This window comes from Notamacropus eugenii, chromosome 6, assembly GCF_028372415.1.
Source record: "Notamacropus eugenii isolate mMacEug1 chromosome 6, mMacEug1.pri_v2, whole genome shotgun sequence".
NCBI lineage: Eukaryota > Metazoa > Chordata > Mammalia > Diprotodontia > Macropodidae > Notamacropus > Notamacropus eugenii.
Window position 1 is genome coordinate 39987411 of NC_092877.1, and position 25304 is coordinate 40012714.

Here is a 25304-nt window from a genome sequence, read left to right on the forward strand (position 1 = left end):
AACCACCCATTTACCCAGTAGAGGATTAGATTTAGGCAACTTACTAGACACTTTTCCCTTTCCCTTTACCATTCCCCAGGTACTTTTCCCTTTATTTCATCATAAATTAGGATCAGGGGACTCACCCAGGAAACCCGGCTTTGAACCAGGAAGAATATTCAAAAGGACCAGGTTATACTTCTCCTACCTCCTACCTGGGAGGTAGCAAACCTGAGAACTGAGGCCTTGAGGGAGCGGAACTAGAAATGCTTCTGTTGACAGCAGGATAAGGGTCTCTGACCCTCCTAAAAGAGCTTGGAAATACCACAGCAAAAAGAAACAAATAAAAAAAAGGACAGCAAAACTCAGGCAAACCTGAACCTAGAAGTGATGGAGGCAATTGAAGAATAAGCCCACGGAGTCCAGAAAATTGACTTGTTTAGCAGAGACATCATTTCCTGAAGTAACAACCCAAAAAGCAAGTGACCTGCCCAGCCCAGCCTAGCCTGGAAGTGGATCGAGTCACAGAACAAAGATATCACACCCTCTGAGAACCCAGCCTAGCAGAGGTGACAACCCATACATATATCGTAATGAATTTGGTGAAGCCTCAACGAAGTGAAAAAGGATCTTGAGCCCTGACATTCCAGTCATGAGTTGCCATAACCATAAAAACGTCCTACACTTAGCCTTCAAGCTTATCCCACTTTCCCACCTCCAACTATGGACTCCTAGTATAACTGTCAAAGGATGCACCCCAGGATTTGGGGGGCAACGTTTGATAACAACTGTTTTTGCTATTCTGCTTAAATAAGTGCCTTTGCTGAGAGCTAATTGAATCTAATATAGGATTGTTAATGGGAAGCACAAAGGTGGGGAATGGGGGGTGGCTCAAGAGCTACAGTAGAGTCCCTTGAGGTTACCCATAGAACCCAAAGCATCAGTTGTTCCTCTGGAGACCCAGTCCAATGTGAATGCAAGTTTGGGACAGCAGCACTGAAAAGATGTAACATAGTCTTTGAATGTGAGTAAAATAATGGAGGTTAGGTGCCCTGAAAGGGCACACAATAATACCGTTCACAAACCCTGCATCTATCATTTATTCTTCCATCCCATTTCTAATAAAACAGCAAACAAATCCCCCACAAGGCATTAAGTAGAAATCAGTCATACCTGGTTGACCACTTGGTGGAGAGTGGTCAAAACAGCTGATGTTCATGTTGTCTGAAACTTCTGCTGAAAATATCTACTTCTGTTTGAAGGTTGCAAAACATCTTTTAGTATTCAACTAAATATTGTCACAAAATTGTCTTTTCTTTCATCCACATGGTCTTCTTTCTCCAGCTCTGTTTGTAAACAAGTTCAAGAGTAATGGATTCCTTCTGGAAATGTACCACGATTTCAGCTACCTAGCAATTCAGAAAACTCAAAGAAATAAACACTCCCTTTGTTTCCTTCATACTTTAAAATATAATACCTCTTATTTTTTGTTCAGTAAAATAAAAGGTTGTTCTTTTGACTCATAAATATAAAAAAAAATTGAGCCTTACTTATATCCTGCATTTATGATTTTTTAAATATTTTACTTTTTAGGGGAGGAAGAATGTTGTAAGAAAGGCTTTTATTAACAGGTTCAAAAGTGCAAAGGTCGTTTCAAGCTCCAGACATTTGTAGCCTTTATTTCTTTAGTCCTTGAAAGGGCTTTTTAAATGTTAACAGCCAGGATTGCTTTCCTACCTTGATGCTTCTGAGCCTTTTTCCTTTGTAGTTGTGGTGCGGGATTTTTAGTTTTGTTTTGTTAGGACTTTTTTTTTTCTTGGCCTCCCCCCACCTCCCTTAGCTTCTTTTTTCAAAACAAAAGCCAACATCCAAGGCATTAACTCCTGATTCATCACAACCTGACTAGCTATAAATTTCTAAGAGCAAATAATATCTTTTACAAAAACACAGAAACTCAGAATTTAAAAGAATCTAGTCCAACCTGCAAACTAGGCCTTAAACACAACTTTTACTTGATTTTCTCCTATTTGGAGTGTTTGTGTTCCTATTTTACTCATTTTTATGTGCTGATAACATATCTCAAAAAACTACAGGAATACCCAGGCTAAATTATTGCATAGATTTTTTTTTTTTGCTGACTTCTCAGAAATAATAAAACTCAATCTTTAGAAAGATTATATTTAATATGAAAGGAAAGATATATAATCACCAACACTGACTGTATGTAAGGAGTCATGTTACATATATGTTACATATAACTCCTTTTAGAGTTAGTTTCTCAGGATCCATGGTCATGGGAATGTCTTGTAATAATGACTCCCAGAATAGTCTCAAGGATCCTAGATAGCAATTCTTAGAATCATAGTGACAGACAGTCCTACTGAGGGTGCACCGTGAGATAAGGGTGACATAATGTCATATTTACTATACTTGCACAGAATGAAGACACTGCTAAAGTTAACCTGTGAGCATAATGTTGGCAAGATGCCTTCTTTGTCTGTTGCCCTATAAAAGCAAGTGGACATTGGTCAGTAAGGGGGAACTTCAAAGGGAAAACCACAGGAAACCCATATGAGAATCTGTGTATGACTCAACTGGCCCCCACTGAGGCTTGGGGATGTAGGGGTAGTTGCCTCCCTTCTTGCCAGCCCCTTTGAGAAGAGTTATTAGGGAATGTTGTAGGAGCTGGTTCTCCCAGCAACCATTTAAGAAGACTAGACTAGAATAAAGCTGATTATTAACCCTCCAAGGCTATCTGCCTGTCTGACCAGATCAAGAGTAAACCTGTTAGTGGCTGGAGACAGAAACCTCCAGTGCCTCCCATGTGTTATAGGTGAAACACTGATCATCTATGTTTCTCTATACAATATCATTTGTACAGTATTTAGTTAGCAACAACCCAGTAATATAGTTAGTGCAAATATTATTACTCCCATTTGGGAAGATCATATCTGTGATTTCCTTTGCATAGGAAGTCAGTGAAGAAATCGCGTATGGGCAACACCTCCACAATTTATAGAGAGCTGCTTAGGGCACTGAGAGGCACACAGCAAAGTCAGAAGGATGACTTAGAAATCCTGGTCTTTCGGTCTGAGAGTCTGCACAGAGCCACTGCGATTTGGCACATACAGAATCAGAGAATTTGCCTAAGACAGCTACTAAATTGTTGCTGTTGCCTCTCAGACCCAGATCTTTTGACTCACAGTCCAAAACTTAGGAGCAATCATGGGAAAGTAATTGGCCTGCAGTATACAGATAATCGTGCATAGCTTCCATTTCACTTCACACAAACTTCACACAAACACAACCTAAGATACATATGGAAGTACATTAGTATTTAGTAAGCACCTACCCCATGGCAGGGGGCAGCTAGGTGATGCAGTGGATAGAGCACCAGTGCAGGAGTCAGGAGGACCTGAGTTCAAATCTCACCTCAGACACTTGACACTCACTAGCTGTGTGACCTTGGGCAAGTCACTTAACCCCAATTGCCTCATCCTGGGTCATCTCTAGTCATCCTGATAAATATCTGGTCGCTGGATTCCGATGGCTCTGGAGGAGAAGTGAGGCTGGTGACCTGCAAAGCCCTCCCACACTCAAAACAAAGTCAAGTGCAAGTCATGTCATCATTTCTCCAATGGAGTGGTCTTCTTTGGCAACAAAGGACGAACACACCCCATGGCAGGCACTTTACAGATATTATCTCCTAACAACCACTGTAGAAAGTAGGTACTATTATTATCTCCATTATAGAGCTGAGGAAACTGAAGCAGATAGAGATTGTGACTTGCTTAGTCTCACACCTAGCAAGTGTGTGAGGCTGAATTTGCCTCACACTGCCCTGACTCCTGGCCCAGAGCTTCATCTACTGCACCATCTAGCTGCCCCCTGTAAAATGAAAACACAACCTGAGAACTCATTAGCCTAATACAATAAATAAAAATCTACATAATACTGTTTCCGAAGTCTGAGATGAACAGGATTTCAATAACAACTGTTTTGGAGCAGTTCTGTAATGTCTCTCTGCTTCCCCTTCCAAAGACAAAACAAAAACAAGATTATATGAAATAATAAGTAGCCATGTAACTATGTTTAATATAGTGTTTAACCCTTGGTACTCGGGTAGGCTGCTGTGTCCTCTCTCTGGGGAGAACGGCATCACCCTTCTCAGTCATCATCAATTGTCATTTTTAATCATCTACTATGTAAAAAGAACTATTGTAGGTACAGCCAGATAGGCTATTAGTTACACTATGTTTATCCACCTCTTGACTGGTTTTACCTCTCTGTCTATTCCTGAGATAACTATCTCTAAGAATTTTTTTCCAGTCTTAGAGAACAAGCAGCAGGTGTGTAAATATGGAGAAAACACCTTGAAGTTCTTATTTCTTCTTCAGGTATGTTATCCATGATCAATTAAAGATGATGGTCCCTGTGAATATTATATTAGATATTCACAGCTTCTTTCATTGAATCCTTCTCCCTTGCTCTACACTACATAATACACTGGGTGTCTACTATGCCTTCTGGGAACTCCATCTGCTCCATTGTCTCAATTCGCCTTTACCTGGTCTTCTGTGGGAGGAAGACAACGAGATAACAGGCTGACAGTTATATCATTTCACATGTGACAATTTAGCATGTTTCTCTTTTTTCATGGTTGGGCTAGGCAGGTTTCAACAATTCAATTAAAGAGAGTAAGAGAGCAAAATTACTGACTTCTTAATGGCTTAGAAAGGCTTTTACCTGTTGGTGATTTTAGAACCATTTAGAGCACTAATGAAGAGGGTTTTGTGAAGGGTATTTGTTTTGTTTATTTTTAGTAGTCTGGGACAGACTTAGCTTTAAAAAGCCAAGGCCTCCCATTGCATTCAGGCCATCACCAGTTGTCCTGACATATGTCTTGCCATTGGACTCCAATGACTGGAGGAGAGAGTGAGGCGGATGACTCTGCACAGCCCTGCCTCATTTAAATCCAATTCACTCGCAGGTCAAGACATCACCCTCCTGTCATTGATCCTCTTCCAGAATGAAGGACAAACAAAGATACAAGTGTACAAAGAGCACTGAGTGTGAGTCATGGCTCAGGCACTAGCTGCCTGTCCTTCGCCAAGTGATAACAAGACAAGATGATTTCTGGCCTCCTCCGTTCCAGCTCACTTTAAGATCCTCCGATCCTGACTAAACACAGGCTAGCCCTCATGCTTAGAATGAATTTCCTACTGGATTCTTGTCTTTTAGAAACCCTGACTTTCTTCAAAGCTCAGCCTAGAGTCTACTTCCTACAGGAAGCTTTTCCTGACCCTCCTGCTTACTTGTTAGTTCCTTTAGCCTCCTCCAATTACCTTGTACTTATTTATTCGTGAATATGGCATATTCTACAGTAGAATGTGTAGATTCCATAAAGGTTTGCTATTTTTCATTTTTGACTCTAGCCAGCTTCCTCAGCTACAAATGGGGATAATAATCTCTACCTCATAGGGCTGTTGGGATGATCAAAAGAAATGATATGCATAGTGCTGAGCAAACCTTAAAATGCTGAGCATAGTGACTCACACATTTTTATTCATGTTCAGTCATTCAGTTCAGTCATGTCCAATTCTTTACACCATGGACCATGGCATGCCAGGCCCTTCTGTCCTCCTATCTTCCAAAGTCCGTCGGAGTTCATTGTTTCCATGATGTTGTCTATCTGTCTTATCCTCTACTGTCCCCTTTCTCCTTCTGCCTTCAATCTTTCCCAACATCAGGGTCTTTTCCAGTGAGTCCTGTCTTTTCATTATGTGACAAAAATATTTAAGCTTCAGTATTTGACCTTCTAATGAACAGCCTAAATTAATTTCTTTAAGTATTGACTGATTTAATCTTCTTGCTGTCCAAGGGGCTCTCAAAGTCTTCTCCAGCACTACAAACTGAAAGTTTCAATTCTGCAGCACTCAGTTTTCCTTATAGTCCAACTCTGGAACATTGCTACTAGAAAAATGATACCTTTGTCAGTAAGGTGATGTCTCTGCTTTTTAGTATGCTATCCAGATTTGCCATAGCTTTCCTTCCAAGGAGCAAGTGTTTTTAAATTTCATGGCAGCAGTCACTGTCTACAGCGATCTTTGAGTCCAAGAAAATAAAATCTGACACTGCTTCCATTTCTTCTCCTTCTATTTGCTGAGATTCGCACAGAGTAGACATAATAAATGCTTGGTTAATTGAATTAAATCAGAACTGAGCTGCCATACAGTTAGCAGTAGAACTAGAGGGTCCAGTAGGATTTACATCTATTGTGAAGAAGTAGTCATCCACTACCAAAAAATATTTTCCAGGAGCCATGAAAAGATCTACCAATTTGTTTGTCATTAGTATTAATTAATGGTTCCCTCCTCTGGCATGGCTCATTCTCACAGCAAAATTGCCAAGTTAAGATGCTTCTTTTTCCATCTGCATTCGTAGAAGCTAGACTTCTTAAGAATAAAGTACTGTTTCTTATTTTTCTCTATCTGTCCGATAGAGCAGAACATATGCTCTACTTCTGGCAGAATAAATTAAAGAACTAAACTCTAGACTGTAAATTTTTATGTTGTTCTATGACTTTCTGATATCTTAAAATATCTGCATTGGAGAGGCTTGCATTTAAGAGGTTTCACACAAGCTAAACTTTATGTCAATAAAGAAGGCACGGTTCCCATCGTAAACTTAACATCAGGACCATGGGGGTCAGAAGATTCAAATCCTAACTCTAGTGACTAGAAAAACTTCACTTTTCTAGGCTTGTTTCTTCCTTTGTAAAATGAGGGGAAGAGGAATCAAACTAAAGGAATTCTTAAGGTTCCCTCTATCTGAATTAAGGTCCTTTAGATCGAAGGAAGTTCTTCCTACATCTTTTCTAACCACTTGCCAGGGGTGCTGTAGAACAGATAAACTTGTTCAAGTGCAGTGGACTAGATGACCTCAAAAGACTCCTGGAACTCTGAGATTGTATGTTTCTTTTGGGATGAAATTGGCGCAAGTCTAATTAGACTCACTGCTTCGGCCAACTAAGGGAATAAGGAATCCTTAGGGCCTCAGGGATACAGATGTTACAAGTCGTAATAATAATAATAATGAGCACCTATTAAGTGCCTACTAAATGCAAAGTGCTAGGGAGTGTGTAGGGATACAAAGACAAAATGCACAACAGTCTCTAACTCCAAGAACCTTACGTTCATTCTACTAGGGGATAACTAGGGATTCTAAGAGGGAAGGAATGCATTCCAAGGATTGGGGGAGAGGTACTACCAACCTCAGGGCAGCTAGGTGGTGCAGTACACAGAGTGCTGGGCCTACAGTCAGGAAGACTCATCTTTCTGAGTTCAAATCTGGCCTCAGACACTTACTTGTTGTGTGTCTCAATTACTCATCTGCAAAATGAGAAGGAAATGTCAAACTATCTTTGCCACGAAAACACCAAAGTGAGGTCACAAAGAGCCAAACACAACTGTACAACAAACAAAAATACCAGCTTCAGGAAATAACAAGGCCAGTGTGCCGGAAATACCTAGTGCAAGAAAGAAAGTCAGTCATGTAAAATAAGCCTGAAGATGTAGGTTAGAGTCACATTGTGAAGGGCTTGAAATGCTTAGCTAAGGAGTTTGTATTTTATCCTAGATGCAACAGAGAGCCACTGGAGGTTTTTAAACACACTACCATAACCACCAAACTGAGGTGGAAAAAGCCTTGACTTTGTTATGAGAGTACCTGGGTTCACATCCTGGCTCTGCTGCTTACTCTCTGTGACCTTGGAAAAGATCTCTAACCTAGACTGTTACAATGGCCCTTTAGTTGGTTTCCTTGCATCCCCCTCCAATCCATCTTCATCACAGCTTGAAAAGCAAGATTCCTGAAACACAGGTCTCACCATGTCACTCTTCTGCTCAAGATATCCCATCTCCCTATTGACGTAAAAGGTTTGCAAAAGAACAAATACATATTCTTAAGAACTATTTTCAAAAGAACCCCTATCCTGGAATTGAAGAAAGAGAGGAACTTTCCAGGCTGACTAACATTCCTAAGTCTCACATGCATGTAAGTTGAGAACTCATGTCTATATGTCTTCTGATTACATATATACTTATCCATATCTTTTTTCCTTCTTTCTACATTTCCAGATTTCTTTCAAGACTTCTAGATCTCTCTCTCTACATTTCCTCCAGCTCTAGACCTTTCTCTAGACTACATTTCTTTCTAGATCTCTCTAGATTTCTTTCTAGACCTTTTTAGATTTTTCTAGATCATTCTCCTTTCTAGATCTTTCTAGACTTTTCCAGTTCTAGATTCCCCTCCAGATTCCTTCCTAGACTTCTTTCTAGATTCCTTTTTATATCTCTTTCTAGATTAGACTTCTTTCTAGATCTTTTTAGACTTCCTTCTAGATTTCTTTCTAGATCTCTGTCTAGACTTCTTTCCAGATTCCTTCTAGATAAGACTTCTTTCTAGATTTCTTTCTAATTCTTTCTAGATTTCTTTCTAGATCTCTTCCTAGATTTCTAGATCTCTTTTGATCTCTCTCCAGATCTTTCTGGCTTTCTGGATCTCTTTCTAGATTACTTTCTAGGTCTTTCCTAGGTTTTCTTTCTAGCTTTCTTTCTAACTTTGTAGATCTCTTTCTAGATTTCTTTCTAGGTCTGTTTCTAGATTTTTTTCTAGACTTCTTTCTTTCTAGACTTCTTTCTTTTTACCTTAAACCCACTTTACCCTAAAGCCCATAGACCAGACCACAATAGGTCCCTGCCCAAGCTCCACTTAGTGGCTGTCTTTTTGGCCCCTCCTGGCTTAGAGTGAATGTTAATGCCAACTGTTTCTTTTTGAAACAGCCACCCTGAGGGACTTGACTTTCCACCTTGATTTTTTTTTGTTTTTCTGATTAAAGTAGTCCCCTGACTACTTCTTAAAGAGGACTATTCACTCTATGTGAGTACCTGAAAAGGCCTTAGCCCAAGAGGTCAGGGTCTCCCACTGAATCCTGGGTTATCTCCAGACATCCTGATGAATATCTGGCCACTGGATTCAGATGGCTCAGGAGGAGAAAGTGAGGCTGGTGACCTTGCACAGCCCTCCCTCCCTCAAATCAAAGTCAACTGCAAGTCATGTCATCATTGGCCAATGTCATGGTCCTCTTTGAAAAGGAAGGACAAACACCACAACAATATTATCCGTTTATCCTTCCAGGCTAATCATGTATTAACTCTCTTGGCCCCCTCAAACTCCTGCACCCTACCTTGCAGATGAACTGGCCCATTTGCCCTTCTCTGGTCCATTCTGTGGTGAATCTCAGTGCCTTTACACAGGCTATCCCTGAAGTGTGGAACATATGCCTACATGCTCCATGCTTCTTAGAACCTCCCGCTTCCTTCAAGGGTTAGCTCAAGTGCCACCTTCAGCAAGAGGCCTTTCCTGACTCCCCCAAGCCCCCAACTCCTTTGTATTTATCTTGGATTGTCCTATCTGTACACCTGTCATTTTTCTCCAGCAGAACACAAGCTTCGAGGGCATTTCGTTCTATGCCCAGCCCTTAATAGACGAGGGCAGCCATCTTCTTCTGTATTTATTTATGGAGGCAGCCAGGTGGTGCAGGATCTACAAGGAAGGCCTGAGTCCAAACCCTGCTGGACTCTTAGCAGCTGTGTGATCCTAAGCAAGGGACCCAACCCTTCTTTCCCAGTGGGAACCATAGCAGGCACTTCAAGCCATCCCGGGAGGACCGGATGACAGGGCACCCGGCTGCTTTGCCAACATTGAGAACCACCTAAACGCTGCCACTCTGTGCCCGCAGCACTCGGCAGTGCCTGGCACACAGTGAGGACTTGAGGCACTCCTCTATTACCTAGGCAGCCCAGCTTTCACCTCTAGCTATGAGACGGGACTGTCCCTGGTTCTTCACTGGTAGAGCACCAATACCTTCGAGGGTGAGGAGGAAGCTAACTGCCCTATGTACTTCAGAGGGGTGGTCAGTGCAGACGGACAGGCTTTTTAGCTGGCACTGCTGCCAGCGCTGGGTCTGTTACCTCCACCTTAGGTTGTACGTATTTCGTTCTCACAGAGCTGTCTGCAGGCTCTCCCCCCATTGGGCATCACAAGGGCAGGAGGTCTTTTGCCTTTCTATGCCTAGAGCTAAGTAAGGACGGTGCCTGGCACAGGGCAGAGCCGTAATACACGCTTATCCCTCTTCTGTAAAACGGAGAGCGTGGGCTCGGGCTAGGGGGCCTCGGGGATAGCAGTGCGCACCCACCGAGGCTGGGCCAGCTCTCCTAGGCCCCGAGGGCCTTTGTGGCGCCGCCCCACCCCCACCGGCCTGGCAGCCGGAATTGCCCCCCCCCCCAGCAGAAAAAATGTCTCCTCCCTCACCCCACCCCCGGCGGGCCCTCGGGCCTGCGCCCGCCCTACTCCATGGACACATAGGGGGAGGATGCTGCCAGCCGAAGAAGCCACCCCGGGGGACGCGAGTCCCCGCCCGCACAAGCTCTGGAGGTCAGGAGCCATTTTCTTTTTTTTAAAGGTTTTGGCCTGGGCCCCGGAGGATGATCATGTGTCACTGAATTTAAAGCCCGAGGGGTTCATAACGACAATAGTGACAAGGCGACAGCTCAGCCTTAAAAGAAGAGCGTAGCGGACGCTTGGCGTCCGCAGCCGAAAACCTCGAGATCTCCGCCTCGGGCTTAGCCTCGAGAATGGCCGAAGGAGGCGTAGCTTCCGAGGGCACTCCCGCCACTCAGCGCGAGAGCTCCGCATGGCTTTCTGGGAGTTGTAGTCCTTCTTCCTGCTAACTCTCTTTGTTTCTGTCACAGACGATCGAGTCAGAGAACTACGATTCCCAGAGCGTTTCGGCTGGGGGGGTGGGGTGGGGAGGGAAAGGACGAGAGTCGCGTCGGCGACGTGGGCGGAGCGCCGCGACGACGCTCGCTGAGGAGGCCCGGTTCGCCCCGCGATCCTGAGCGGCGCTGAGCGGGGGCTGCGGCGGCTGCTGTGGGTGCCGGCGGCAGAAGAGGAGAGCAGTGGGCGGCCTCGGCGCTCCCCTAGGCGGGGTCGGCGGGAGGATGAGTGCGGCCCGAGAGTCCCACCCGCACGGGGTGAAGCGTTCAGCCTCCCCCGACGACGATGTAAATAACAATGGCGGGGGGAGGGGGAAGGGGGAAAGAGAAGGCCGGCTAACGAGGCCTACTCGGCAGTCCGAGGGCCGAGCAGGGGCGCCCCAGACCTGGGAGCTGAATTGGAAAGAGTGGGGGCAGAGAAGCAAGCGGCCTCTTCGTCTCTCTCGGGGAAGCTGGGGGGCGGGGAGGCGCCGAGAGCGACCCGTATTGAATTTGGGCTGTGAGGGGGGAAGGGGTTCCCCACCCCGGCGGTCAGGGGCGCGGGCGCGTGCGCCAGCGAGCTTCCCCTTTGTGCGAGGTGCGCGTCCGAGACTCCCTGCCGAGGATTGACCCCCCGTGAGCTCTCGGCCCAGCGGGGCACCCGCTCGGGGCTCGGCTGTTAGCCCAGCGCGCTTCCAGGCAGGCGGCGTGAGGTGCCGAGAGGTGACTCGTGAGAGCGCACGAGCCCGGGACGTTGCATCCTCGCCGTCGCTGCGGGGGCCGGGGCCGAGGCTTGGGCCGGGCCCGGGAGGCACGCGCGGCTCCTCCCCGTGGTCCACGTGCGCGGCCCCTGACGCCGCCGCCGCGGTCCGCCCCTGCAGGAAGTGATTGTCCTGGAGGCTTGTGGCCCGGTGAGAATGCGGGGTGGACCCCGCCCGGACGGAGGCCGTTCATGGAAGGAAACCAGATCCGAGGCTCGAGGTTCAAAACCCGCTTTGAAAAGGTTATTTTGGTGGTTTTACACCTTGCTGCCCTCCGCTGGTTCTAAAAGGTCATTTTTAGAACCAGGGCCCGGTACGTGGTGTATACGTGCCTGTGTTTTGGAATAGGTTAAAGTTAAATGATAATTGAACTGTATGTCATTCTTTAAGTTGGAATCGTACATTTCAGTTCGAAGATTTTGAGGTTAACTCAGAGAAGAGGCTTCACCTGCTATAAAATGACGTTGGTGAATGGAATTCCCCGAGTTACAGGACTGAATGAAGCAGAATCAAGTCAGCAAGCATTTGTGGTACAGAGGAGTGGATCTAGAAAATGAGAAGTCGGCCACAGTTCTGCGATCCTTAACCGGATTTAGAACCGGACTCTTACAAGCCTAAAGTTGGATGTACTTGGATATTTTACAATAATTTAATAGTGTCCTGAAAAGTCCAAACTTCTTTTTAGGAAGATGAACTGGGTGTTTGATAGAGCATGTACTTTGAAGGAGCCATAACTACTGGATTACTGTAGAATGACAAAGTTTGCTCATTAGGAACACGTTCTTTAAAACCTACTTGATGAATTTAATTTATACTTAGTGTCAACCAGAAGTTAGACAACCTCAAGGTCAACTAACAGTTTTTTATCGAGCACTCATCGTGTGCCAAGTAATGTAGTTTCAGAGACAGGAAAAAGACATCGCAGTAGGCCCAGCTCGGTCATGTGAACCTGGAAGTTCTTGGTGTTGGAATGGGAAGTAGATGGACTGGTTTTCGGTGAGAGGAGTAGGTCAGGGGAACTCTTCGTGGAGGAGGTAAATTATTCACTTACAGGAGAGAAGGTATTTCAGTAATCCTAGGCAAGGGCTTGGATGTCGTAGGACTGATGGTATGAGAACTGATGAGACAGTTTAGTAGGCCGGAAAGAAGAGTCTGAATCAGTGTAATGATCTGTGAGGTACAGGAGGAACTAGTTTCCAGGAGGAGTGGAGTAAAGTGGATGATGTGAATGGCTGCATAGGCCAAGTGAATAATGTGACACTTTGGGTGAATTCTTGCAGTTGGTTCTGAAAGACTTCAGAGAAGAATCAGTGTGATCATGACTAAAGATGTTAGAATTTGAAGTTAATGCCCAAAAAGTGAGCTTGAAGAAATGAAAGGTTGCTTATGTTCATAGAAATGGGAACATCAGAAAGGGGCCATGGTTTAAGTAATGGGGGAAGGGCAGGGGACATACTTCTTTTCCTTGTTTCTTTTATTTAAAATATGTTAAGCATTAGGTTTAGGGAAATGAAAGCATCAGAAAACACATCAAGAACTCAGGTGGGAATATAGATTTGGGTGTTACCTAAATCTAAGTGGTAGTTAAAACCACGGGAGTAGATGAACCTTTCAAAGTAATGAAAATAGAACACTAAGAGCAAAGGAAACTATCCATTGAATATGCATCAATATAGCATCACTAGTCAAAATTTAGTTAGAGTAATATTTTATTGAGTGTCTTTTGTGTCCATGGGAAAGAAGAGGGGAGAGGATACAAAAGGGTAAATGGCAGTCATTTGTCTTGATAGTACTTAAAGCAAACATTTGATTGTAAGTAGTGGTGCACTGTTTGGTGCATACAAATTTGGTCATTCATTTTCATGGGTAAACTACATAGAAAATTTAGAATATGTAAATCTAATTTTTCCCATTTTCAAGTGTAAGTTAATGTCATCCTTCCCCCTCAAAAGAAAAGCCCTAATTTCATCATTCTTTTGTCTAGATTGGCTCTAGCAACTGGGAGGCAGCTGACCTGGGCAATGAAGAGAGAAAACAGAAGTTCTTGAGACTAATGGGAGCTGGAAAGGTGAGTGAAAAGAAGGGGGGAGTGTATGAAAATAACTCAGAATTTTTCTAAAAATGTTTTTTTAGTAAAAAAAAATTTTTTTAATGTTACAAGTTAAAACAGTTTGCTCAAAAGAAGATAGGGTTCTCTTGTTCCTTATTCCATTATTCTGTGTCATATTAGCTGGTCAGAAAAGTTGTCATCCTAGAATTGGGGATGGAGGGAACTAGCTGGCCTGAGAAAGAGAGCCATATCCATTATCCCCATATCTCAAATCCTGACATTATTCGATTGATAGAGTAAAGAAGGTAAAAGGAAAGCAAAAAAGGATGTTGTGACAAAAAAGAGGAGAGGTGAGTTTACTGCTCTTTTCCCAAGTGGCAGATCATTATACTTTGTGAATGAATATAAAAGGGATGTTTCATTTGTTGTTGATTCAGCCATTGTTGGGGACATCCAGGTGGTATAGTGGATAGAGTGCTAGACTTCTGGCTCAAGAAGGCTTAGGTTCAAATTTTGCCTCAGACACTTAACAGATATGTGACTTCTGTCTGCCTCAGTTTTCTTATCTGTAAAATGGAGATGATAACATCCACCTCTCAGTGTGGTGATAAGGATCAAGTGAGATTTTATGTATGTGTGTGTACATAAAATGCGGATCTTAAAGTGCTACAGAAATTAGCTATTTTTGACACATAAATTCTACTGTAATGCTTCCAATCATACAAATTAGATGGTGCTAATTTAACAAAAAGAAGGTTTGGAAGCAATTTTCTTGCTTTATAATCATCTTGAAAGAAAGTCCCTAAAAAGCCTTCTCTACACTCTGAACTTCGAAGCATGCCTTGTCAACTTTAAAGGGGTGTCCCATAACAAAACTAGGGCCACACCTGCCCCCATCATGTTCTATCTAGAAGTTGAGTTTCATAGATGGCCTTCCCACTCCATCCCTGGTTATTACAAAGATGCTCTGCTGTGCTCTACCATTGCTGCTAGGCATGCCTGTGCTTTCCACGGACTTTCAAACCCAGTGGGAAGAGCACTAATCAAAATCCTCACCTCAAAATACAACCATTCCTTTCACTTGGGTGCTCTAGTTTCTCTCAGAGGAAGTAGCAGCCCTACATCTTACCTGCTTTACTCAGCCTCTGCGTAGCAGTCTGCAAGGTAGATTGGCAGCTAGGTTGGGGAGGATGAGCTGGATCAGAGAATTGGATGGAAGTAAAACATATAATAGGTTTGTGGTAACAAGTGGTACAGATAGATTAGTATTCTGAGAAATCTAAAATTGCCACCCAAAGTTCAAAAAAGACCATAAAATAATAGGTCCCTGTAGCTAATAAAGAAGCTAATCAAGGAGCATTCTTTCCCTCCTCCTCCTCCTCCAAAAAAATTTCACCATAATCAACTTGGGAAAAAAAGACATTTACAACTAGCCTAAAATAACTTTCAACTCATAGTTATCTATGATATTCAGCAGTTATTCCCTCCTGTATGCCTTTCCATTGACTACTGAATTTGTATAAATTGAACTCTGCTGTATTGTCATATTTGTCACAAAATCTTAAATGAACGTGTGAGACGCCTTGTTTAAGAACACTTTAAAAAGCAATAAATATGGCAGACTTTTATACTTTAATCAGTGGTGTGGTTTTAAAATGTGATCTATAAAAAATTAGATTCTGGAGGATATCAGTTCCCTTCCTCTGTTTTCATCAAGAAAATCTTTCAATATTCATACAACATTTTTCTACAAAATCTATAGAAATTATAAACTAGGCCTTTGGGTAGTGTTAATTCTACTTCAACTGTTTTTGGTAGTTGCTGATAGCATCTCATTGTTGAGGGTAGGTTGGGGGGAAGGGAGGAGTGTAATATCTGACATTAACTTTTTTGGAATCTTGTTCTTTTTGAGATATGTTGAAAGTAATGCCTGAGTATCTGTAAAATTATGTTGCCTTGGTATGTATTTCAGCTTGTTTTCCAGACTTCATCTTCTTAAGTACATGTCCTCATCAGGTATTGAGGTGATAAGTCCAAATGTGGTGGTTCACTATTGTCGTTGAGTTTGGCTCATGTCCTAAATATGAGACTATGTATCCTACTCCATGTCTGGTTTGGTCTCGTTCCAGTATATTAATTTGCTTGTGGTAAGCTGATTAAAAGGTTTTCCACTGTCCAGTGAGTCTGTTTTGTTGGTAGTCTTACATCATTATCAATGTAATATTTGTAGATAAGTTTATGCCATAAAATTGATATTGCCTTTAGCTTCCATGTTTCTCTGTTCCACATGGTAAGGAAGCTGTTCTCAAAAGCAGTTTCAGAACTTTGAGCTCTCTTAGTGTAGCAGTTGTTTTGTGTTCGTTTCTCTTTGAGAAATGCTAATCAATTGAGTCTATATTTTACCATTGTCCATGTCCTGTTTTTCAGTCAGCTTATTTGAATCTGATGTTGTATCTGCTCAAATTTCTATAACATTTTCAAATTTGGTATTTACTCTTCACTCTAGTCTAGTCAGTAGTCTTTATAAACAGATAGCCAGTTCACAAATGACTGCGGTCTGTGTACCAAGTTCTATTTACATACAACTTTGTATCTGATTTATAGGAGGAATACTTGTAGACAGGAGTCCAAGATATGGTCAGTTTTTTTTTTGTTTGTTTGTTTTTTTGTGATGCCAGTTGATGCTTGCCACATCCAGAACTTTCTAGCTCTCTTTTTAAAGCAAGTTTGATGGTATATGGGAGTGAGGCTTTTGAATGGTCTGCACATTTTTTGCCTTTTTGATGTCTTAATATCAGATCTTATTTTACCACATGGCTTTTTGCTATCTTCTCTTGATCCACCTTGCTTAAGTCCTCCAGTATCAGGCTTTGTGTCAAGTTTGGGGCATCTTTGTTAGGTTCTCTACTTAATTATCTGCAGTAGATGTTAGCATAAATTGCATATCTTTTGTTGATAAATTTGCTTATGTTGATCACAAACACTATCAGACGAGATGACTAAGTGTCTTTTGAAATCATTTCTTGTTGCCTTTGGACAAATATTGGAACCATCTCTTTTATTTACATCTGAGGAAATCTGAAAAGTCCTTCCCACTGTTCTATAACTTGTTTATATATTCCAGTTTTAGTTAAAGTAAGGCTATCAATATGAATATAGTTTGGTTGCTCGTAGTCATCAGTTGTTGGTTTAAAAATTACAGGTTAAAGGTATAAATAGTAAAAAATAATGTTTTTAGACAGACTGGAACTATATTATTCGCAGTACTTTTTGCTCCCTCTTCTACTGTCACAAGAGAAGCATAAATAGATCACAAAGACCAATGTCCATTTTGTATTTTTATCCACTTATGGTTAGCCATAAAAGACAAATAATAATCTCCAGCGGTAAGCCTTCTTGGAGGTAGTTTTACGTTAGACATGTATTTGAAATCTTTCCATCTTGGTAAAATTTACCTACCAAAGCTAGTACTGTGGCATAACCTTCAAAAGCCCAGGGTCATCTCTTTCATGATGAGGCACCACAGTAGGAGTTTTCTGGAGAGAGAAAAGATTATTTAGCAAAAAATGCAGAAAAAACTAAAAACCTGCAATGGAGTGTCCAAAAACACATGGTCAAGCAGTGATTAACAGACTAAGCCCTGAATATTTTAAAAAACAACAAAACCTTGAGCAGATTGATTAGTGGATAAAGAGGACGATATAAAAGACTTGGACAATAGGTTAATTCTAGAGAGTATCAGTATGTGATACTGATTTTAAGAACTAGGAAAGACAACATGAGGAAGGGAAACCTCGCTTGTAAAATTACTAAATAAAATATTTGCCAACAATCTATTTGAATTTTCATTCATTATAACCAAGCAAATTTTATTTTATGTATGTCAAGCAGGTTAAATATTAGGAAAAAACTATCAATAATACATCATTAACAAGAACATTTTTCAGTCATAAGATCATAGAAGTTGATGCAGTGCAAACCTTGCATAAAATTTTATATTCACAGGTATTCCCATTTTTACCACCATTTAACACAAAAGTAGTGATAGAAGTAATCTCATTAAGAGAGAAAAAGAGGATCAGAGAGATTTACTTTGAAAATGAGGTCAAAATATTATCTGTTGGTGACCTAAGAGTATACCTAGAAAAATCAGTATTAATAAATGAGTTCAGTGAGATTACAACATTTTAAAAAAATTATTTACATTCCTCATTGGATCCTTGAGCTCATCAGTTTCAGTATCTCTCCCCGTAACCCCCAAAAAAGCCCCTCCACGCTGTCTCAGGCTGAACAAAATTTGTCCGTGTCATCTAGCAAATTCTCCACAAGTCATATGCACAGGGCACTCCTCATTTTCTGGATCTCTTGATTGGTATAGCACAGATAGGAATGGAGCACTAGGGCTATCTGTTTAACCTGACTTCTAAGAACCCTATGTGTCATTCCTACTCTTAAGCAAGATTTCCCATTTTCCAGTCGTGGAGATAGAGGTTTTAGCAACAATGCCAGAAGTCAGTAAAGATTAGAGAATTAACTGGCACACGTGACCATATAACAACTATATAAAGCTGCACCAACACAAATCCTCTGTTGCTTAGTTAGTAACATCGCCCCCATTTGAGGCCAGTCTCTTAAGAACGAACTTCCCTGCCAGAGTTGGTGCTTCATGGTAATTGCGTTGTTGGGAATGGACCCTTAGGATGTTATGGAACAGGGAGGGAGGTACCCAGTAAAAGGTTTTTAGAGCAACAATATTGGCAATTGAAAGGGAAAAAACCTGACAAGCCTAAGAATAGGAGTTAAATAGTGATAGATTAATTAGATTAGAATGCTAAAATAAAACTGATAGGAGAAATATAAGAAGTATGTTGTTTATGAAATAAAATACAATGAGGACAGAATATGTACTGTAACTATATTAAAAGAAGTGTGGGAATAAATGGACAGAGAAATAAGGACATAGAGTCTTTGAGAAGCAACTGAAAATTAGATGTAATAACAATAAAAATAGCCTTTTAAAGTTTGCAGGGTGCTTTAGTGTACATTCTCATTGGATGCTTACATCAACCATGGGAGGGAGGTATTAAAAGTATTATCCCAGTTTTACAGGTGAAAAAATTGAGAGCTTGTGATCCAACATGTAGCAGAAGTGGGATTTGAACACAGGTCTGTCTGACCAAAACTCTAGCAACCTAAACTATTATATTCCACTGACATTTTGTACATGGAAATCCATTTATATAAATATAGTTGAAAAGCAAATTTCATAGTGTCCTTTGATGTTTAATGATAATAATTATAAATATTGGTTATGATCATTTTAAAATTCATTATAGACTTACTGATATTGCAGTTAAATCCTCTGAGGCATTTCTTGTCTTTGTTGACTCACAACTCACCCTGACATAAATAACACTAGTGCTGGTCTGTCTAAAACTACCAACAAAGACCAAAAGTCAAATAAACACATAATAAGGAATAAGAAATTGTTGCTTAGTGTATAGTGTTTAGTTGAAAATCAGTGAGACCTGGCTTCAAATCCCATTCTTATAACTCTATGACCATAGGTAAATATCCACACCTGGAGTTTCCTATGCCTTTTGAACCTCAGATCCTTTATGTGTTCAGGTAATAAGAAACATAATTTTGCATTAAACCTTTAGTGTTGGGCAAAAGTGAAATTATTAAATGAACAGAGCTCCATAGTATATGTGGTTTTTTTTATATCCTTTAGAAATAAATGTTATAAGTAATAAATTAGTATTGTGGGCATCCCCTAAGGGAGAAGAAATAAATAGCAAAAGGGGTAAAAGCTAAGACTAGTATCATTTCCCTTAACTGGCATTGTTGGGAAGTAAAATGTTTTTGAATAACAACATATTACAAGTTAAACTGTTTAAGCATTTGAAACTGCCCATAAGTAGTTAGCCGATAGGAACCTATCCCCAGAGCAAATCAAAGTATATAGCATGCACCAAAATATTGTTTAATGTTGCAGCTGTATACTTTTAGAACGTCACTTTGTCATATATTGATCTTCTTCTTATGCACAGTGATAATCTTTCGATAGAAGCACCATGAAAATAGAGAACTAATGGATGTGATAACATTAGCAAAGTTAAGATAAATATGGAAGAGGAGAAAGTTAGGAAAAAACTTTAGAAGATTGAGAAGACAAGAATTTTAAAACTGTAGAAACTATTAGTAAGAGAGCTTCGATAATACTGAATCAAAGTAATTGTATAGGGAGATTTAAAGAATGTCAGGAAAATGTAAATCAGGGTGGGCATTGTAGCTCATTGATTCTTCCTGCTAAATCTGTAGTTTTAATATGTTGGATATAGGTTTAATAATTTCTGTTGCTTCAGTTTGTTTATCTCTCGTTATCTGTCTTCACAACCTGATCTCTGCCCGCTCTCTCTCCTTGCACTTCCTGCTCCATCCGTAACTGCTGTGATGACATTCACAGCCATTGCACTGGCTCTCCCATCCAAATGCCCGACTCTACTCAGGTAGCCCCTGATGTCACCCCAGCTAGTTTGCTCCCTTTTTCTTTCCTTTTGGTATTCTGTATGTAGCTTGGTATATGCCTATTACTTCCCTCAATAAGATCCATTAGATCAGGGGCTTTTCATTTGTCTTCTTATTCCAAGCACTTAGTGCAGTGCCTGTCACATGGGCACACTTAAGGAAGTGCAATTGAGGAAGTTGGACTAGGTGACTTAAGGTCCCTGTGAAGAGGGAAGAGAAGGGAACAAGCATTAAGTGCCTGCTGTGTGCCAGAAACTGTCTCATTTGGTCTTTATAACAACCCTGGGAGACAAGTGCTCTTATGATTCTCATTTTACAGTGGAAGAAAGAAAGAGTCTGGTTAAGTGACTGTGCAGGATCACACAGTGAGTGTCTGAGGTTTATCTGAACTCAAGTTTTCTTTGACTCCAGGCCCAGAGCTCTATCCACTGTACCACCTCTGGAGCTATGACCTTTAAGAATACTCTGGAAGGTTGTAGGTAAAATCATTATGCTTAATTCTTGTTTAATATTCTCTACTCTTAGGAGAAAAGATTTAACTTTTGACAGACAAAGCTAGTTTTCTGATTATTAGCTATCTCTATGCCTATTTTATGAACAGAATTCATGTTTTAAAAATCTTTCAAAGTAGATTTGTATGTCTTGCTCTGGGTCTGAAAACTAAAAATTAAAATGTTTTAGAAAATTTTTGAATGTAGATTTTGGGGGCTTCTGGCCTGTCAAAAGGCTCTCTCTAATTACATGAGGGTCCGAAGTGATTTAAGATTTTGTTATATATCTGAACACAATTATGGACATCAAAAGCTTTTTAACCCACATGGGATGTATATGTATAAAGCTATTTGAACGACTTCTAATTTTCTATCTTTTAAATAGAAAGAACACACTGGCCGTCTTGTTATAGGAGACCATAGGTCAACATCTCATTTCAGAACAGGTAAGAATGTACAATATAATTGAAGTAGGGATGTTTAAATGTAGCGATATCAAAAAGTTTGTTATTTCTAATAGTATGAATTAATTGGATCTGGTGGCTAGAATTTCAGCCAAAGCATAGTTCCTTTTTTAAATATGAAAAGGTAGGTGTTGGCTACACTTCAGTTTTGTGTCTGTTTTTTTGCCGCTCGGGTATATTTATCCTTCCTAATAAGATCATATTGTTGTTGACTTCACCTACATAAAGATTTCCACTCTGTCATTATGGAGATAGCACTTATAATTATAGTAGTCATAATAAATTAATAAGGTCATGGATTCATTCAGAGTTGGCAGGAACCTTAGGAACTACTGATCCAGCATTCTGATTTTATACATGAGAAGAATACCTAAGCCCCAAAAGGTGACTTGCCCAAGGTCACAAAAATGGTAAATAGGGTTGGGTCTTAGATCTTCTAAAAAAAACATTTCCCATGCCATCTGCCTACCAACAAATTGGATTACTCTGCTAATCAGACTCCAGAATTAAAGTCTAAAGAAAATCCCTAAAAATGCTCAAAAAAATAATATGCTCAGGTTGCAGGAGGGAGAATTGCTTTGACTTGAGCAAAACTGTTTAAGGAAGATACTGAAAAATGAGAGGCAGGTAGTCAGGTGAAAGAATACAGATAGTTGTTGCTTTAAAGTGGAGCATTCTGCAGATCTCTGCGTAACATTTTTTTACATAATGTGAATTTACCCTCAGAAATGGCAAAGGAGAGGATAGAGAGAGGCAGGAAGAGGGCCCCACATGGATGAGGTGATCGACACACTTCAAGGACATGTGGGTGGGGACAGAAGCTAGAGTGGGTGAAGGAACACATGGGGGCCTGGTTGGAACCAAGAAGAAGAACAAGATGGGATGGGGGCAGATACAGACAGGACAGGAGGGGAGCATGCTGGGGCCTTCAGCTAGGCAGTCTCAGGCACTTTAGTTCTTCTGTTTTCACTTGGAGAAGTATTTGAGTTTGTTTTTTTTAAGGTAGTGGGGCCTTTTAATTTGGGGGAGGGGGGTGTTAGCATTAAGCCAAGGGGCAAAAGAACAGAGAGAGAACACAGTGCTATACATTGGTGTTTTTTTGGAATGTGACTTTCTTTCAGAATTCTTTATGTAAAGTTGAATTTGTGGAAACCAAGAATTGCCTAAATTCTATTTGTAATCAAAGAACTTACTTTGAATGCTTGGTCCTACTACTTAATGTGACTGGGACCAAATCATTTAGCCTCTCTAGGCCTCAGTTTGCTCATCTGTCAGATGAATAGGTTGAACTAGGAGGTTTAGATAGCCCTAAATCCTGTGATTTTTCTTATTTAAAATTGCTCTTTAAATAAGAAAAAATTTTTTAGCTTCACACTGCAGAACACTTGAGTATACAGTTGTTTAATCTTGAAAAAGTTCTAGTTGTAACCTTTCGTAGAGGTATAGCATTTAACTTTCTGTTCTTTTAAATTGAGAACTTTGTGAGTCAAACAAACGGTAATGACAAAAGAAGTTGATTTTGTTTGGGTTAAAAGGGTGAAATTTCTCTTAGAGTTTAATACATAAAAATGGGTATTAATATGTGTATTTATTACAATAAATTTTAATGCATATAAGACATAAGGATATAGCCCTGACAGGTTGGACCTTTTAAACTAGGTGATCTGCACTTCTTGATGAAACACATTTCAGTGTTTTCATTGGCTGAAAGGAATTCTGGAGTTTAGGTGATATATAAATTTCTTATCCTTACCTCTTTCTCTTTTTTTTTTTTTTTTTTTGATCAAAAAAAGGTAACTCCAAAACTATTGTTCTGAGGCCATACAACCTCATGATGTCTGCCTTGCCTGGTTACAGTTATGAGAACTTTGATTCAACAATTAGTCACCAATATAGATAATGAGTACTTTGATAGTCCAGTTTGAACCTTTTGATTTCTTGGGTAAAATTCTTGTGGAGTTCAGATACATCCACGAAGTTATAATTACTAAATCATAACTTTTAAAAATCAGTCCTGTATATTATAGCCATCTGTATTATGGTTGTTTTGTGTAATCAAATGTTTTTATTAATTTGACTGAAACATAACCAAAGTACACTGGACATGCAGGGGAAGAAGATAAGAAAATGAATGAAGAACTGGAGTCGCAGTATCAGCAGAGTATGGACAGTAAATTATCAGGCAGATATCGGCGACATTGTGGACTTGGCTTCAGTGAGGTAGTGATTAACTTATTTTCGTTCATTGGGAAGACATCATCTAAGTAAAATTGAGTGTTAATCAGTACTAACCTGGGGATTACAGAATTGTTGGCAATAGAAAAAATCATTTCAGCTTGAACACCTTATGATAGGTTACTGTTGTTTTAAAAAATGGGTTCCTGTCCTCAAATAATCTAGAGCAGTGATGTGAAACTAATAGAAATGGCTGCTACACCATACTTAAGGATCTCTGCAGGCCACATATTGACTTAGAAAACTACACACATATATAGGTATTACCACATTAAAAATCAGATAGCTATATTTTAATCAGGTTTGGGCTTCACTCCTGGAGTATTATGGGCCATATTCGGCCCTTGTGTGTTTGATACCTTATCTAGAGGATTGTTTTATAAATAAGATACTTCATGCTGAATTCTGCTTTATAACAATATATATTCAAACTTCAGCACATGTGTTTTCTAAATGTAAGCTGAATATAATATATTCTGATTATTTTAAAAATTGAACTCTGTCCTAGAACAGGGGTATCATATGCTGCAACAGAGTGTAGCCATAACCAGATTGAACTGTAATTGGGAAGTCGTTAACAAAATACACAAAAATACAGTAGAACATAGATAATTTACTGTGTAGTTTTCTAGCTCAGTATATGCCCACAGAGATTCTTAATTGTGCAGCCCCATTTTCTGTTTGAGTTTGACACCACTGCTCTAGAAAACCCTTCACCTACAACTTAGATTTTTTTTTTTAACTGGCTAATTAAGGCTCCGTTTTGTTTGCCTTTTGTCCCTCTCATGTCACTTTGGGTTCCACATTAATCCTTAATATTATTTTAAAACTGATAGAGTTACCAGATTACCAGAAAGTAAAATTAATTAATTAATTGAGGCTGAACTAAAGTCTTTTTTGTCCTTAAAACTATGTAGAATGGGATAATAACTTTGGAAAAGGAAAGTAAGTTAAATCTCTCTCAGAGACAGGTTTTTCAGATTCCTGTGTTGAGTCTTCTAAAACACGATCTCATCATGAAAAGGGACGTATCTCTTTTGTTTTTAGTTAGAGGATCCTGATGGGGAAGGTGATGCTGCTGGAAATGATGATGACGATGATGATGATGATGATTCACCTGACCCTGAAAGTCCAGAGGACTCTGAAAGCGATTCAGAGTCTGAGAAAGAGGAATCTGCTGAAGAACTGCAAACTGCTGAACAGCCAGAGGAAGTGGAGGACCCCAAAGCTAAGAAGGACGCGAAGAGCAATTACAAAATGATGTTTGTTAAATCTAGTGGTTCCTAACTCCGAGCGTGTGATTAGTCTTTGTATTCAAAGTAAGCCTTATTGTTATAATGCACAGTGGAGGACTGCTTCTATAGCACAGACCTTTGTATTATAATTTTAAAAAAAGGCCCTTTTAAATAATTACAAAGAGTGTTTGCTTTCAGATGCCATGAATTACAATTTTATGGGCATGGTTATATCCATTTTTTGTAAAATATAAGAGTTGCATTGTACAAAAGACAAATAAATATGATTCCCAGCTTCCTTTCACATTATCATCAAATACCCTTTAACTAACTACTCCCTTTTCCCCTCACTTTTTTTTTTAGTCCCTTCTCATGAAATTATGTGGGGATCATTGTTGAAACTTCTTAGTACTATTTTGTGGGTGTTTCTGTTTTTGACAGCTGTATGTTCCATTCTCTTTTTTTATTATTTTTGTCCCTAATGTTTTCTCTTATAAAAGTTAATTTGATAATGTGATGGTGCGTTTATGAGAAAAATACCTCTTTAATTATAATACTTTGATGTAGAACTGTTCATCATGGAAATATCTCCTGGCATTGATATATTATAATTATTATTATTATTAGCTGGCAAAAAGAATGGGTCTTTAGTTTATTGTTATTTTTCTAGCTCTACTCATAAGCCCAAAGAATCGTGGCAGTTTATATTATGAGGTTGGGACAACAATGTGCTAGTCTCCA

At 40.2% G+C, this 25304-nt stretch overlaps 1 protein-coding gene across 2 annotated transcripts; it reads left to right on the top strand.

The window, feature by feature from the left end:
• The first annotated feature begins 10831 nt into the window (after positions 1 to 10831).
• C6H11orf58 (chromosome 6 C11orf58 homolog) lies at positions 10832 to 25080 on the top strand. Of its 2 annotated transcripts, none has more exons than XM_072619598.1 (5): positions 10832 to 11105; positions 13542 to 13625; positions 21015 to 21075; positions 23204 to 23313; positions 24376 to 25080. In XM_072619598.1, the coding sequence occupies exons 1-5, from the start codon at positions 11043 to 11045 to the stop codon at positions 24613 to 24615; spliced, it is 558 nt and encodes a 185-aa protein (XP_072475699.1). In that variant the 5' UTR covers positions 10832 to 11042; the 3' UTR covers positions 24616 to 25080. The 2 variants fall into 2 exon arrangements, with proteins under 2 accessions (XP_072475699.1, XP_072475700.1); XM_072619599.1 differs by lacking the exon at positions 10832 to 11105 and adding an exon at positions 11393 to 11799.
• The last annotated feature ends 224 nt before the right edge of the window (positions 25081 to 25304 follow it).

Coding starts and splice junctions, on each gene's coding strand:
- C6H11orf58 (XM_072619598.1), top strand. CDS start 11,043: ATGAGTGCGGCCCGAGAGTCCCACCCGCACGGGGTGAAGCGTTCAGCC. Junction 13,626..21,014: donor GACTAATGGGAGCTGGAAAG/GTGAGTGAAAAG, acceptor TCTTTTAAATAG/AAAGAACACACTGGCCGTCT. Junction 23,314..24,375: donor GTGGACTTGGCTTCAGTGAG/GTAGTGATTAAC, acceptor TTTTGTTTTTAG/TTAGAGGATCCTGATGGGGA.